The sequence below is a fragment of the Oncorhynchus clarkii genome, chromosome 14, assembly GCF_045791955.1.
Source record: "Oncorhynchus clarkii lewisi isolate Uvic-CL-2024 chromosome 14, UVic_Ocla_1.0, whole genome shotgun sequence".
Classification (NCBI taxonomy): Eukaryota; Metazoa; Chordata; class Actinopteri; order Salmoniformes; family Salmonidae; genus Oncorhynchus; species Oncorhynchus clarkii.
Genome location: NC_092160.1, coordinates 27,137,960 through 27,153,518, shown reverse-complemented (window position 1 = coordinate 27,153,518; position 15,559 = coordinate 27,137,960). Strand labels below are relative to the sequence as shown.

Here is a 15,559-nt window from a genome sequence, read left to right as displayed (position 1 = left end):
CAAGGGTGAACGAATGAAAGGTCTCCGATGCAATATTTCTCCTACAGTGTTCCATTAATTAGAACCCTAATTTAGACGTGTTTCTGAAACGCACAGAGACAACCTTATGAACTTGAGTGAGTCACGGCGGTTGGAGCCATTTGAGTGGTATGGCGTTGTTGGCTAGGTTACTGTAATGAGAAAGCGAACCTGAGCCGCGCGCTTAACACTTTAATGAAAGTAGCTGGTGCCAGCTGAAGCTAAGCGAATACAAATCCGTCGCTAATTAGGAAAAGCGCTTTGTGGTAACAGGTTTCTCCTGAATGCCGGTGGGAAAGGGGGGTTGGTTGATCTGCGCTAACGGCAGATAATATTTCAAGCGCAGGAAGCGCATGTTGGCTTGTGTAGGGGGAAGGGTGTCAAAACGTAATACATTTAAAAAATATATATAACCACTTTGTTGCGTCTGGTTCTATTGTTTGTAGCCTACATGTATATTACTGATATGGGTAGATTGTCAGAAAAATCTGTTCATTGCACTGAGGTCTCTCTCTCGCTCACACAAGCACGCACACCTCGCCTCTGACGAGAAAGAGAGAGAAACGAAGCAGATGGATCCACAAAAGCACACATTCTCGGAACCTCTTTACAGAGAGCGAAAAACCAGCTGTAATTGCATATATGATATCTCCAACTATCAATGACAGACTCATTTAAATAGAAATAAAATAATTTCAGGACAAGCGTTGGCCAGTGATCTCGTTGAGCATAAGGACAACAACATATTGATCGTATGCATAAATAACATATGAAGCAAACTAGGAAATAACTGGGAAGGATGGGTGGGATGAGGATAACAGAAACCGTGGGGAAAAGGAAAGACTTACAGGCATATGTCATGGAGAAGCTGTTGCCCATCTTGACCATATCCACCTGCGGCACCAGTTTGGGGATATCCTGGTGGTGCGAGAGCGCGAACCGAAACACCTCATATTCGTGAGATTCGGTTGGGAATAGTCCCCCTGTGAAAGATACAGAATCAACGTTTTTTTTTATAAAACGGCTCTCTGCAAACTAAACGCAAGCACAGAACAGATAAATATATCTGGACTGTTTAATCAGCAAAATATGTTGAATACAACTTTAAAGCTTCGGAAAAGGCATATTTGTCCATACAAATTTGTAGCCTAAATAAATAAACAATTAAAATAATTTTGTCAGACTTCATTTTACGCATGTTTTTCACCTACCTATATTGATGTTACTTGGAAAACTTGAACCCAAGCACATCCCCAGAAAACTGGTGTACAGGAGGGTGAAGCTTCGCTGCATATTTCCTTTTGCATTGGCGAAGAAAAAAGATCCGAAATCCAAGCATAGATCTTTCCTTGGTGAGTTAGTGTATACCTCCTCTTCCCCACTCCTCTTTTCCCAGTTGCAGATGCTCTTACAACAACATCCATCCAACGTCGAGAGAGAGCATGCAACTGCAGTCACTGTCTTCTCTCTCCCCCCGCTCTTTCTCTCGCGCGCTGCTGATGCCCGCTTGTCCTCGGCTGTTATGATACGGAGCGGTGACTTCAACTCTAGCCCCTACCTACCGAACGCACCCACGCCTCTCAGGAGACGCTGTTGGGATCTCGCCGGAGCTCTGTTTGTATGTTGTTTTATATACTTGGAATTGGATTGAAACTGTCATAATGGCTATGGTTCCTTGGTTCATCTAGTGTTTTATTAGTGTATAACATTTTCTTACATCTGAATTTGACATCATTCTACGTAATCCACTTAAATGGACCTATGGGGGAATTATGCACCACATACTCTTTGCGTAATTGCACTGTTTATATGTGTTTTTAATGAATGCCAGCAAAGCCAATACACTACACAACACGAAGCAATAAATTATTTGCACTATAACAGTGACAAACGGTGCCTACAAACTGTTAGGGCCTACATAAAGCTGTCCCAACAGCAGAGCTTTCCTTTCAGCACTTTGGAGTGAATCCTTACCACTGCTACACCTGGCCATCAGCGGAGACTTGAGCGGCAGCGAAACAGTTCACTCAGCCTCATTTACTACCTTTCTAAAAACCATAGCTGATATGGCTGACTTGCTTAAACAAATGTACTGTAGTTACTATTGACTCCTTGTGGATTTGTAAGTCGATAACAACCGCATTCTCCTTCAATAATAAAGAAAGCCAATATGAGTTTTTACTTTTGAACCATACACAAACATTTTTACATTTATGTTCAGTAAATTCATAATGTTTATTCTTATATCATTAACACTTAGCTCTAAGTATAAACAAGTGCAAGCAAACAAGCTGCGATGAGGTAGGCTTATTAGTTCAGCACTTTCTGTCACACCCTGATCTGTTTCACCTGTCTTTGTGCTTGTCTCCACACCCCACGTCTCCCATCTCCCCTCATTATCCCCTGTTTATTTGTATCTGCATTTTCTGTTTGTCTGTTGCCAGTTCGTCTTGTCCTGTCAAGTCCTACCAGCATGTTCCCGTGTTTCCTGTGCTCTAGTTTTTGTTTTCCTAGTCTTCCCAGTTCTGACCTTTCTGCATGTCCTGTCCCTGATCCTGCCCACTGTTCTGACCTTTCTGCATGTCCTGTCCCTGATCCTGCCCACTGTTCTGACCTTTCTGCCTGACTCTGATTTCGATTACAACCCTTTGCCTGGCTTGACTTACCTTTTGCCTGCCCCTTGTACTATAATAAACTCTGAGACTCATACTATCCACCTCCTGTGTCTGCATCTGGGTCTTGGCCTGAGTCCTGATAGTACAAACTGGCCATGACTGACCTAGGAGACTCGGACCAGCTCCACAATGCCGTCTCCTTCCTAAGAGCCACCATTGGAAGACACAAGGAGTTACTTCAAGGTCTTATGGAAGGACCTTGGCGGAATGCCATGACCCTGCCTTTAATACTTTTCTGTAGCAATTCCGCGGATTTTCTGTTAGGCAGCCTGCCACTACAGTAACCTCCCAGACTGTCAGTTACTCTCCCAGTGTTCTCTCATCTTTGAGCTGCAGCGCTTTTCATTTCCCTCGGATTGCCCGAGGATAGTGTACTTGATAACGCTGATGTCTGGGAGGGCTCTCGCCTGGGCTACGGTGGTGAGGGAGCAACAATCCACCATTTTCCTCAGTCTGAAGGAGTTTGTGGCAATTCTCCGTTGTCCGGGAGAGAGGCGGATCGTAAGCTGCTCCAACTATGACAGGACTCCAACAGTCTGGTAGACTATGCGATGGATTTTTGCACGTTGGCGGCTGAGAATGCCTGGAACCCGGAAGCCCTGTTGGACGCGTTCCTTCATGGATTATCGGAGGGGATTAAAGACGAGCTCGCAGCCCGGGAGCTGCTCATGGACCTCGACTCCTTCATAGCCTTGACCATCTGGATCTATGGGCAGCTGTGGGAACGAAGGAGGTAGATGGAGTCTGTTCCCTGTCGCCCTCGCTCGTCCTCGATTTCCACCTCGCCTCAAGGAATCCTGGAAGTCTTTGATGTCCACCTTTCCGATGGGATCCGATGTCACCCGAGTTCTCTCGAAAATCACAGACAGCTGTCGAGTCGTCTCCTCCAAAGCCCATGCAACTGGGAAGGGGTAGATTGTATCCCGCTGAGCATTTACGCAGAATAAACACCAAGATCTGTCTGTATTGTGGAGCTACGGGACATTTCTTATCTATCTGCCCATTAAAGACCAGGCTCATCAAGTAGGTATGAGTAAGCTGGTGAGCCGTACGGGGAATTTCCCATCTTCCATTTCTTGTACTCCTCTCCATGCTATCCTGTTGTGGGGTGACCAGTCTCTCCGGGTGCTCATTGACTCTGGGCCAGACGAGAGCTTTATGGACACTATCCTGGTGTCGGACCTGAGAATCCCCACACAACCCCTCTCCATTCCCATGGACGTCAGAGCGCTGGATGGGCACTCTATTCTCAAAGTCTCCCACACTATGTTTACCATTAACGTGTGGTTTTGGGGTTCATGGCTCCAGAGGCACAATCCTCTGATCGACTGGGCAACTGGCTCTATCATGGGTTGGAACCCGTTTTGCCATGCACATTGTCTGAAGTAGGTGCAGCTTGCCCCGCAATGTCTTCCTGCGGGCTTGGGAGAAGCCTTGGATCTCTTCGCCAATCCCGCGGAGTACCAGGACCTCCAGGAGATTTTCAATAAGGCCCGCGATACAACTCTTCCTCCGAATTGAACCTACGACTGCCCTATCAACCTTTTCCTGGGTGCTACAACATCTCGGGGGCGGCTTTATTCATTGAGGATTGTCGTGGAAATTTCCTTAATTACCAAATGATGAGAGAGCAAATCACACACCAGTCAGAGTTATGCTTAATCTTCACCTTTAATAATAATTAAGCTTTTGCAATAGCATTTTGACTTTCAACATTTCAGAAACTCTAATGAAAAGTTGAGAGTGGTCAACATAATGGCATTGAGATCTCTTATAGCAAAGATCCACCCCCCCCCCCCCCCCCCCCCCCCCCCTAGTCGACATGACAAACCACAGTTCTTAGGAACTTACACAAAGAAAGACTTTACTTCAGAGAGGAGTATCCCATAGCCAGACAGCATTGGCTATAAATTATCGTTCAGTTTGGTCTCTTAAACAAAGCTCTTATCTCGTTCTTGGTACAAAATGGTACCAAGACATTACCTCACCCAATGGTATATATCAATTGTCATTTTAGACACTCCCATCCCAAATACAAACCATTCTGGACAAGCTCACGGAGAGGAGAGTGAGCCTTTAGGTCAAGATAAGGGCAACCAGAGAGGGAACATAGAATGGTTCCAGACACTGCCATCCTCCTCTCCCAGATGGGAAAAGTAGGGAGTGACTGGTACACAGACATTGTGGAGCCAAGAGATAATTGGTTCCCCCTCAATCATCCCTTCACATGGTTTAAAATATACGTTTACACATGACGACAAGCTTGACCTCTCCCCTCTCTAAGGCCCAAGTAACTGAACCCTGACAGAGAACAGATAACTGCAAATGGCCACCACTATAGTACAACAAGATACATTCTAAATGACAAGTAACTCACAAGCATATAATGAAAATAAAACATCTTATCTATGTTACCCAACTAATTCTTATTCATCCCCAACAGGATTCTCTTGCTGCAGGGAGTATTCATCCTTCTGCCTCACCCGGCGCAGGTTTCTTCTTTGTGGAGAAGGACAAAACCCTCCACACGTATATTGACTACCGGGGCCTATAAATTACATCACAGTAAAAACAATGTTACCCTCTACCACGCATCTCCTTGGTTTTCAAGCCTCTACATGGGGCGACAATCTTCTCTACGTTGAACCTTCGGAACGCCTACCATCTGGTTCTGGAAGGAGATGAATAGAAGACCGCTTTTAACACGGCTAGCAGACACTATGAGTACCTTGTTATGCCATTTGGACAGACCAATGCTCCCGCAGTGTTCCAGAGCCTGGTCAACAATGTGCTCCATGATATGTTGGCCGGTTCGTGTTTGTCTACCTTGATGATATCCTCATTTTTTCCCGGTCAGCTCAAGAACATGTCCTCCACGTCCGACAGGTCCATCAGAGTCTCCTGGAGAACCAGCTTTTTGTTAAAGCAGAAAAATAGGAATTCCATCGCTCCCCCATCTCCTTCCTAGGGTACATCATTGCTGCTGTAAATATGCAGATAGACTCTGACAAGGTGAGAGGGGTGGTGGATTGGCCTGAACCCACATCCAGAGTGCAGCTGCAAGGTTTCCTGGGATTTGCTCATTTCTACTGCCGCTTCATCCTGGCTTTTAATTTTTTTTAATTTAACCTATATTTAACCAGGTAGGCTAGTTGAGAACAAGTTCTCATTTACAACTGCGACCTGGCCAAGAAAAAATAAAGCAGTGCGACAGAAACAACAACACAGAGTTACACATGTAATAAAGAAGCGTACAGTCAATAACACAATAGAGAAGGAAAAGAAATAGAAAGTTTATATACAGTCTGTGCAAATGGCATTTATTTTATTTATTTTATTTCACCTTTATTTAACCAGGTAGGCTAGTTGAGAACAAGTTCTCATATGCAACTGCGACCTGGACAAGATAAAGCGTAGCAATTCGACACATACAACAACAGAGTTACACATGGAATAAACAAAACATACAGTCAATAATACAGTAGAACAAAAGAAAACAAAAAGTCTATATACAGTGAGTGCAAATGAGGTAAGTTAAGGAAATAAATAGGCCATGGTGGCGAAGTAATTACAATATAGCAATTAAACACTGGAATGGTAGATCGGCAGAAGATGAATGTGCAGGTAGAGATACTGGGGTGCAAAGGAGCAAAACAAATAAATACCAGTATGGGGATGAGGTAGGTAGATAGATGGGCTGTTTACAGATGGGCTATGTACAGGTGCAGTGATCTGTAAGCTGCTCTGACAGCTGGTGCTTTAAAGCTAGTGAGGGAGATGTGTCTCCAGCTTCAGAAATGTTTGCAATTCGTCCCAGTCATGGGCAGCAGAGAACTGGAAGGAAAGACGACCAAAGGAGGAATTGGCTTTGGGGGTGACCAGTGAGATATACCTGCTGGAGTGCATGCTATGAGTGGGTGCTTACAGTGGGTGCATACAGGTCGCAATGGTGGGTAGTGTATGGGGCTTTGGTGACAAAACGGATGGCACTGTGATAGACTGCATCCAGTTTGTTGAGTAGAGTGTTGGAGGCTATTTTATAGATGACATCACCGAAGTCGAGGATCGGTAGGATGGTCAGTTTTAAGAGGGTATGTTTGGCAGCATGAGTGAAGGATGCTTTGTTGCGGAAGCCGATTCTAGATTTAATTTTGGACTGGAGATGCTTAATGTGAGTCTGGAAGGAGAGTTTACAGTCTAACCAGACACCCAGGTATTTGTAGTTGTCCACGTATTCTAAGTCAGAGCCGTAGTGATGCTGGACGGGCGAGCAGGTGCGGGCACTGATCGATTGGATAGCATGCATTTAGTTTTACTTGCCTTGAAGAGCAGTTGGAGGCCACGGAAGGAGAGTTGTATGGCATTGAAGCTCGTCTGGAGGTTAGTTAACACAGTGTCCAAGGAGGTGCCAGAAGTATACAGAATGGTGTCATCTGCGTAGAGGTGGATCAGAGAATCACCAGCAGCAAGAGCAACATCATTGATGTATACAGAAAAGAGAGTCGGCCCGAGAATTGAACCCTGTGGCACACCCATAGAGACTGTCAGAGGTCCGGACAACAGGCCCTCCAATTTGACACACTGAACTCTATCAGAAAAGTAGTTGGTAAACCAGGCGAGGCAATCATTTGAGAAACCAAGGCTGTCGAGTCTGCTAATAAGAATGTTGTGATTGACAGAGTCGAAAGCCTTGGCCAGGTCGATTAATACGGCTGCACAGTAATGTCTCTTATCAATGGCGGTTATGATGTCGTTTAGAACCTTGAGCGTGGCTGAGGTGCACCCATGACCAGCTCTGAAACCAGATTGCGTAGCGGAGAAGGTATGGTGGGATTCGAAATGGTCAGTAATCTGCTTGTTAACTTGGCTTTCGAAGACCTTAGAAAGACAGGGTAGGATATATATCGGTCTGAGGCAGTTTGGGTCTAGAGTGTCACCCCCTTTGAAGAGGGGGATGACCGCGGCAGCTTTCCAATCTTTGGGAATCTCAGATGATACGAAAGAGAGGTTGAACAGGCTAGTAATAGGGGTTGCAACAATTTCGGCAGATAATTTTAGAAAGAGGGGGTCCAGATTGTCTAGCCCGGCTGATTTGTAGGGGTCCAGATTTTGCAGATCTTTCAGAACATCAGCTATCTGGATTTGGGTGAAAGAGATGCTGGGGAGGCTCGGGAAAGTAGATGCGGGGGGTGCGGAGCTGTTGGCCGGGGTTGGGGTAGCCAGGAGGAAAGTATGGCCAGCCGTAGAGAAATGCTTATTGAAATGTTCGATTATCATGGATTTATTGGTTGTGACCATGTTGCCTAGCCTCAGTGCAGTGGGCAGCTGGGAGGAGAGGCTCTTGTTCTCCATGGACTTTACAGTGTCTCAAAGTTTTGGGGAGTTAGAGCTACAGGATGCAAATTTCTGTTTGACAAAGCTAGCCTTTGCTTACCTCACTGACTGTGTATATTGGTTCCTGACTTCCCTGAACAGTTGCATATCGCGGGGACTATTCGATGCTATTGCAGTCCGCCACAGGGTGTTTTTGTGCTGGTCAAGAGCAGTCAGGTCTGGAGTGAACCAAGGGCTATATCTGTTCTTAGTTCTACATTTTTTGAAAGGGGCATGCTTATTTAAGATGGTGAGGAAATTACTGTTAAAGATCGACCAAGCATCCTCGACTGACAGGATGAGGTCAATATCCTTCCAGGATACCCGGGGCCAGGTCGATTAGAAAGGCCAGCTCGCAGAAGAATTTTAGGGAGCGTTTGACAGTGATGAGGGGTGGTTGTTTGACCGCGGACCCATAGCGAATGCGGGCAATGAGGCAGTGATCGCTGAGATCCTGTTTGAAAACAGCAGAGGTGTATGTGGAGGGCAAGTTCGTCAGGATAATATCTATGAGGGTGCCCATGTTAATTAACGGATTTAGGGTTGTACCTGGTGGTTTCCTTGATAATTTGTGTGAGATTGAGGGCATCTAGCTTAGATTGTAGGACTGCTAGGGTGTTAAGCATATCCCAGTTTTAGGTCATCTAACAGAACAAACTCTGAAGATAGATGGGGGGCAATCAATTCACATATGGTGTCCAGGGCACAGCTGGGAGCTGAGGGGGTCTTTAACAGGCGGCAACAGTGACAGACTTATTTCTGGAGAGATGTTTTTTAAATTAGAAGCTCAAACTGTTTGTGCATAGACCTGGATGACAGAACTTTTCAAGCTATCTCTGCAGTAGATTGCAACTCCTCCCCCTTTGGCAGTTCTATCTTGACGGAAAATGTTGTAGTTGGGTATGGAAATCTCAGAATTTTTGGTGGCCTTTCTAAACCAGGATTCAGACACGGCAAGGACATCAGGGTTGGCAGAGTGTGCTAAAGGAGTGAGTAAAACAAACTTAGGGAGTAGGCTTCTGATGTTAACCTTTTGAAGCTAGGGGGCACTATTTTTATGTTTGGAAAAATAACGTTCCCAAAGTAAACGGCCTATTTCTCAGGACCAGATGCTAGAATATGCATATAATTATATAACAGATTAGGACAGAAAACACTCTAAAGTTTCCAAAACATTCAAAATATTGTCTGTGAGTATAACAGAACTGATATTGCAGGCGAAACCCTGAGAAAAATCAAACCAGGAAGTGGCTTCTATTTTGAAAACTCCATGTTCCATAGCCTCCCATTGCTCCATTTAAAGGGATATCAACCAGATTAATTTTCCTATCGCTTCCTCACGGTGTTAAGAGTCTTCAGACATAGTTTCAGGCTTTTATTTTGAAGAATGAGCGTGAATGACCACATTGTGTAAGTGGTTAGGTGGGGGCTCTCAGAGTGAGTTGTGCGCAAAAGAGAAAGGCGGCCATTATTAAATCAAATCAAATCAAATCAAATCAAATTTTATTTGTCACATACACATGGTTAGCAGATGTTAATGCGAGTGTAGCGAAATGCTTGTGCTTCTAGTTCCGACAATGCAGTAATAACAAGTAATCTAACTAACAATTCCAAAACTACTGTCTTGTACACAGTGTAAGGGGATAAAGAATATGTACATAAGGATATATGAATGAGTGATGGTACAGAGCAGCATAGGCAAGATACAGTAGATGGTATCGGGTACAGTATGTACAAATGAGATGAGTATGTAAACAAAGTGGCATAGTATAGTATAAAGTGGCTAGTGATACATGTATTACATAAGGATACCGTCGATGATATAGAGTACAGTATATACGTATGCGTATGAGATGAATAATGTAGGGTAAGTAACATTTATATAAGGTAGCATTGTTTAAAGTGGCTAGTGATATATTTACATCATTTCCCATCAATTCCCATTATTAAAGTGGCTGGAGTTGAGTCAGTGTCAGTGTGTTGGCAGCAGCCACTCAGTGTTAGTGGTGGCTGTTTAACAGTCTGATGGCCTTGAGATAGAAGCTGTTTTTCAGTCTCTCGGTCCCAGCTTTGATGCACCTGTACTGACCTCGCCTTCTGGATGATAGCGGGGTGAACAGGCAGTGGCTCGGGTGGTTGATGTCCTTGATGATCTTTATGGCCTTCCTGTGACATCGGGTGGTGTAGGTGTCCTGGAGGGCAGGTAGTTTGCCCCCGGTGATGCGTTGTGCAGACCTCACTACCCTCTGGAGAGCCTTACGGTTGAGGGCGGTGCAGTTGCCATACCAGGCGGTGATACAGCCCGCCAGGATGCTCTCGATTGTGCATCTGTAGAAGTTTGTGAGTGCTTTTGGTGACAAGCCGAATTTCTTCAGCCTCCTGAGGTTGAAGAGGCGCTGCTGCGCCTTCTTCACGATGCTGTCTGTGTGAGTGGACCAATTCAGTTTGTCTGTGATGTGTATGCCGAGGAACTTAAAACTTGCTACCCTCTCCACTACTGTTCCATCGATGTGGATAGGGGGGTGTTCCCTCTGCTGTTTCCTGAAGTCCACAATCATCTCCTTAGTTTTGTTTACGTTGAGTGTGAGGTTGTTTTCCTGACACCACACTCCGAGGGCCCTCACCTCCTCCCTGTAGGCCGTCTCATCGTTGTTGGTAATCAAGCCTACCACTGTTGTGTCGTCCGCAAACTTGATGATTGAGTTGGAGGCGTGCGTGGCCACGCAGTCGTGGGTGAACAGGGAGTACAGGAGAGGGCTCAGAACGCAACCTTGTGGGGCCCCAGTGTTGAGGATCAGCGGGGAGGAGATGTTGTTGCCTACCCTCACCACCTGGGGGCGGCCCGTCAGGAAGTCCAGTACCCAGTTGCACAGGGCGGGGTCGAGACCCAGGGTCTCGAGCTTGATGACGAGCTTGGAGGGTACTATGGTGTTGAATGCCGAGCTGTAGTCGATGAACAGCATTCTCACATAGGTATTCCTCTTGTCCAGATGGGTTAGGGCAGTGTGCAGTGTGGTTGAGATTGCATCGTCTGTGGACCTATTTGGGCGGTAAGCAAATTGGAGTGGGTCTAGGGTGTCAGGTAGGGTGGAGGTGATATGGTCCTTGACTAGTCTCTCAAAGCACTTCATGATGACGGATGTGAGTGCTACGGGGCGGTAGTCATTTAGCTCAGTTACCTTAGCTTTCTTGGGAACAGGAACAATGGTGGCCCTCTTGAAGCATGTGGTAACAACAGACTGGTATAGGGATTGATTGAATATGTCCGTAAACACACCGGCCAGCTGGTCTGCGCATGCTCTGAGGGCGCGGCTGGGGATGCCATCTGGGCCTGCAGCCTTGCGAGGGTTAACACGTTTAAGTGTCTTACTCACCTCGGCTGCAGTGAAGGAGAGACCGCATGTTTTCGTTGCAGGCCGTGTCAGTGGCACTGTATTGTCCTCAAAGCGGGCAAAAAAGTTATTTAGTCTGCCTGGGAGCAAGACATCCTGGTCCGTGACTGGGCTGGGTTTCTTCCTGTAGTCCGTGATTGACTGTAGACCCTGCCACATGCCTCTTGTGTCTGAGCCGTTGAATTGAGATTCTACTTTGTCTCTGTACTGGCGCTTAGCTTGTTTGATAGCCTTGCGGAGGGAATAGCTGCACTGTTTGTATTCGGTCATGTTACCAGACACCTTGCCCTGATTAAAAGCAGTGGTTCGCGCTTTCAGTTTCACACGAATGCTGCCATCAATCCACGGTTTCTGGTTTGGGAATGTTTTAATCGTTGCTATGGGAACGACATCTTCAACGCACGTTCTAATGAACTCGCACACCGAATCAGCGTATTCGTCAATGTTGTTATCTGACGCAATACGAAACATCTCCCAGTCCACGTGATGGAAGCAGTCTTGGAGTGTGGAGTCAGCTTGGTCGGACCAGCGTTGGACAGACCTCAGCGTGGGAGCCTCTTGTTTTAGTTTCTGTCTGTAGGCAGGGATCAACAAAATGGAGTCGTGGTCAGCTTTTCCGAAAGGGGGGCGGGGCAGGGCCTTATATGCGTCGCGGAAGTTAGAGTAACAATGGTCCAAGGTCTTTCCTCCCCTGGTTGCGCAATCGATATGCTGATAAAATTTGGGGAGTCTTGTTTTCAGATTAGCCTTGTTAAAATCCCCAGCTACAATGAATGCAGCCTCCGGATAAATTGTTTCCAGTTTGCAGAGAGTTAAATAAAGTTCGTTCAGAGCCATCGATGTGTCTGCTTGGGGGGGGATATATACGGCTGTGATTATAATCGAAGAGAATTCTCTTGGTAGATAATGCGGTCTACATTTGATTGTGAGGATTTCTAAATCAGGTGAACAGAAGGATTTGAGTTCCTGTATGTTTCTTTCATCGCACCATGTCACGTTAGTCATAAGGCATACGCCCCCGCCCCTCTTTTTACCAGAAAGATGTTTTTTCCTGTCTGCGCGATGCGTGGAGAAACCTGTTGGCTGCACCGCTTCGGATTGCGTCTCTCCAGTAAGCCACGTTTCCGTGAAGCAAAGAACGTTACAGTCTCTGATGTCCCTCTGGAATGCTACCCTTGCTCGGATTTCATCAACCTTGTTGTTAAGAGACTGGACATTGGCAAGAAGAATGCTAGGGAGTGGTGTGCGCTGTGCCCGTCTCCGGAGTCTGACCAGAAGACCGCCTCGTTTCCCTCTCTTTCGGAGTCGTTTTTTGGGTCGCTGCATAGGATCCACTCCGTTGTCCTGTTTGTAAGGCAGAACACAGGATCCGCGTCGCGAAAAACATATTCTTGGTCGTACTGATGGTGAGTTGATGCTGATCTTATATTCAGTAGTTCTTCTCGACTGTATGTAATGAAACCTAAGATGACCTGGGGTACTAATGTAAGAAATAACACGTAAAAAAACAAAAAACTGCATAGTTTCCTAGGAACGCGAAGCGAGGCGGCCATCTCTGTCGGCGCCGGTCCTAGTGAAAAGCCAACTGTCCCGGTTGATATATTATCAAATAGATATTTGAAAAACACCCTGAGGTTTGATTATAAAAAATGTGTGACATGTTTCTGTGGACATTATGGATATAATTTGGAATTTTTGTCTTCGTTGTCGTGACCGATCTTTCCGGTGGATTCCTGGGCATAACGCACCAAACTAACGGAGGTATTTTGATATAAAAAATATCTTTATGGAACAAAATGAACATTTGTTGTCTAACTGGGAGTCTCGTGAGTGAAAACATCCAAAGATCATCAAAGTTAAACGATTAATTTGATTGCTTTTCTGATTTTCGTGACCAAGTTACCTGATGCTAAGTGTACTTATTGTTTTGTCGAGCGATCGATAAACTTACACAAACGCTTGTATTGCTTTCGCTGTAAAGCATAATTTCAAAATCTGAGACGACAGGTGGATTAACAAAAGGCTAAGCTGTGTTTTGCAATATTGCACTTGTGATTTCATGAATATGAATATTTTCTAGTAATATTATTTGACTGTGGCGCTATGCTATTCAGCGTTGCTGATGACAATTATCCCGGATCCGGGGCATAATGTGCAGACAGGGGTATGGTGAGGTGCGGGTACAGTGGAGGTAGACCCAGACACTGAGTGATGATAAGAGAGGTTGCATCTCTGGACACGCTGGTTATACTGGGTGAGGTCACCGCATGTGTGGAAGGTGGGACAAAGGAGGATATGTAAGGCATGTACAGTGTGACTAGGGGCTCCGCAGTAAACTAAAACAATGATAATTATCCTGAACAATAGTATACAAGGCATATTGACATTTGAGAGAGACATAAAGCGAGGCATAAATCAATCAAGATGTCCCAAGATGGCGTAGCAGCAGGACGTGTTGTCGTGTCGTGTCCCTTGTATATATTGTTTGTTTTCGTTTTTTTTTTCTTCGCATATCTTTTAAAACATTTTGCTGAACCTCAACTTCTTCTAAATACTCTCCTGCAACCCGCCTCACCCAACGTAGCTATTTTTCCTAAAGTATTTATATTTACTTCGGATCTGGAACCCCTCAACTGAAGCTAGCCAACTAACTACCAGCTATTCAGGCAGCAAAACATTGCTAGCGGTCTTCAGCTAACCGGTCATCAGCTAACCTTTAGCTCGGAAAGCTCTCGCCAGTTCGAACAGCGCGACTCTAACCATAGCATAACGGACCTATTTTTTATTTTTATTTATCATCCCCGGATTCCCACCGCAAACGGAACATTTTGTGCTCCTGGACTACAATATCCGGACCCACGACCGGTCCATCGATGTCACCGCATGAAGAGGAATAAACAGACTCACCCCATCGCGACGTCCCCCAAAGGCTAACTCTCTAGCCCTTGCTATCTCCTTGCTTGCAAATTCGGCCTGCTAACTGCTAGCTTGTTTAGCCCGGTCCGCTAACTGCTACCGTGTTTAGCACCTACTAACTGTTAGCTTGTTAGCACAGGCCTGCTAACCGTCTGAATCGCCGCGTCCCAAACACTCACTGAACCCATATTTACTTTCTATCCCTTTTCGATTTTTAATTTGTTTATACCTTCCGGTAACCTGCCTCACCCAATGTGATACGGAACCGCTATTATTTTTAATTTTTAGAACACACTCAAGAACCTCCAGAAGCTAACCAGCTAACTGGCTACAAGCTATTTAGTCATTGTTAGTTTTCTAACCTGGATAACACTCGCCAGTCCAGCTTCCCTGCCCCATCCACCGCTGCCCCTTGGACACTGATCACTTGGCTACATAGCTGATGCATGCTGGACTGTCCATTAATCACGGTAATCCATTCTGCTTGTTTATGTTTTATCTGTCGGCCCCAGCCGCACTCAGGCTCTGTGTGTAGTTAATCCGAGCCCCCCTCTGCCTAGTCAATCGCCATTCTACCTGCTGTTGTTGTGCTAGCTGATTAGCTGTTGTTGTCTCACCTACTGTTTTAGCTAGCTCTCCCAATTCAACACCTGTGATTACTGTATGCCTTGCTGTATGTCTCTCTCAAATGTCAATATGCCTTGTATACTGTTGTGCAGGTTAGTTATCATTGTTTTAGTTTACAATGGAGCCCCTAGTTCCACTCTTTATACCCCTGATACCTCCTTTGTCCCACCCCCCACACATGCGGTGACCTCACCCATTACAACCAGCATGTCCAGAGATACAACCTCTCTCATCATCACCCAGTGCCTGGGCTTACCTCCACTGTACCCGCACCCCACCATACCCCTGTTTGCGCATTATGCCCTGAATATATTCTACCATGCCCAGAAACCTGCTCCTCTTATTCTCTGTCCCCAACGCCCTAGGCGACCAGTTTTGATAGCCTTCAGCCGCACCCTCATACTACTCCTTCTCTGTTCCGCGGGTGATGTGGAGGTAAACCCAGGCCCTGCATGTCCCCAGGCACCCTCATTTGTTGACTTCTGTGATCGAAAAAGCCTTGGTTTCATGCATGTCAACATCAGAAGCCTCCTCCCTAAGTTTGTCTTACTCACTGCT

The 15,559-nt window shown here is 45.8% G+C and overlaps 1 protein-coding gene across 2 annotated transcripts in view; it reads right to left on the bottom strand.

Annotated features, from left to right (window-relative positions):
- Positions 1–1,333, bottom strand: part of LOC139366480 (glutamate receptor, ionotropic, AMPA 1a) — a 181,134-nt gene extending 179,801 nt beyond the window's left edge. Inside the window, exons 1-2 of one of the 2 annotated variants that reach the window (XM_071103992.1) lie at positions 1,230–1,333; positions 867–1,001 (exon numbers count right to left, since the gene is read on the bottom strand). In XM_071103992.1, coding sequence (XP_070960093.1) covers positions 867–1,001; positions 1,230–1,311 — 217 coding nt within the window. In that variant the 5' untranslated portion in view covers positions 1,312–1,333. The remainder of the gene's footprint in view (positions 1–866; positions 1,002–1,229) is intronic. The other variant, XM_071103991.1, reaches the window with a different exon arrangement.
- Between the last annotated feature and the right edge of the window lie 14,226 nt (positions 1,334–15,559).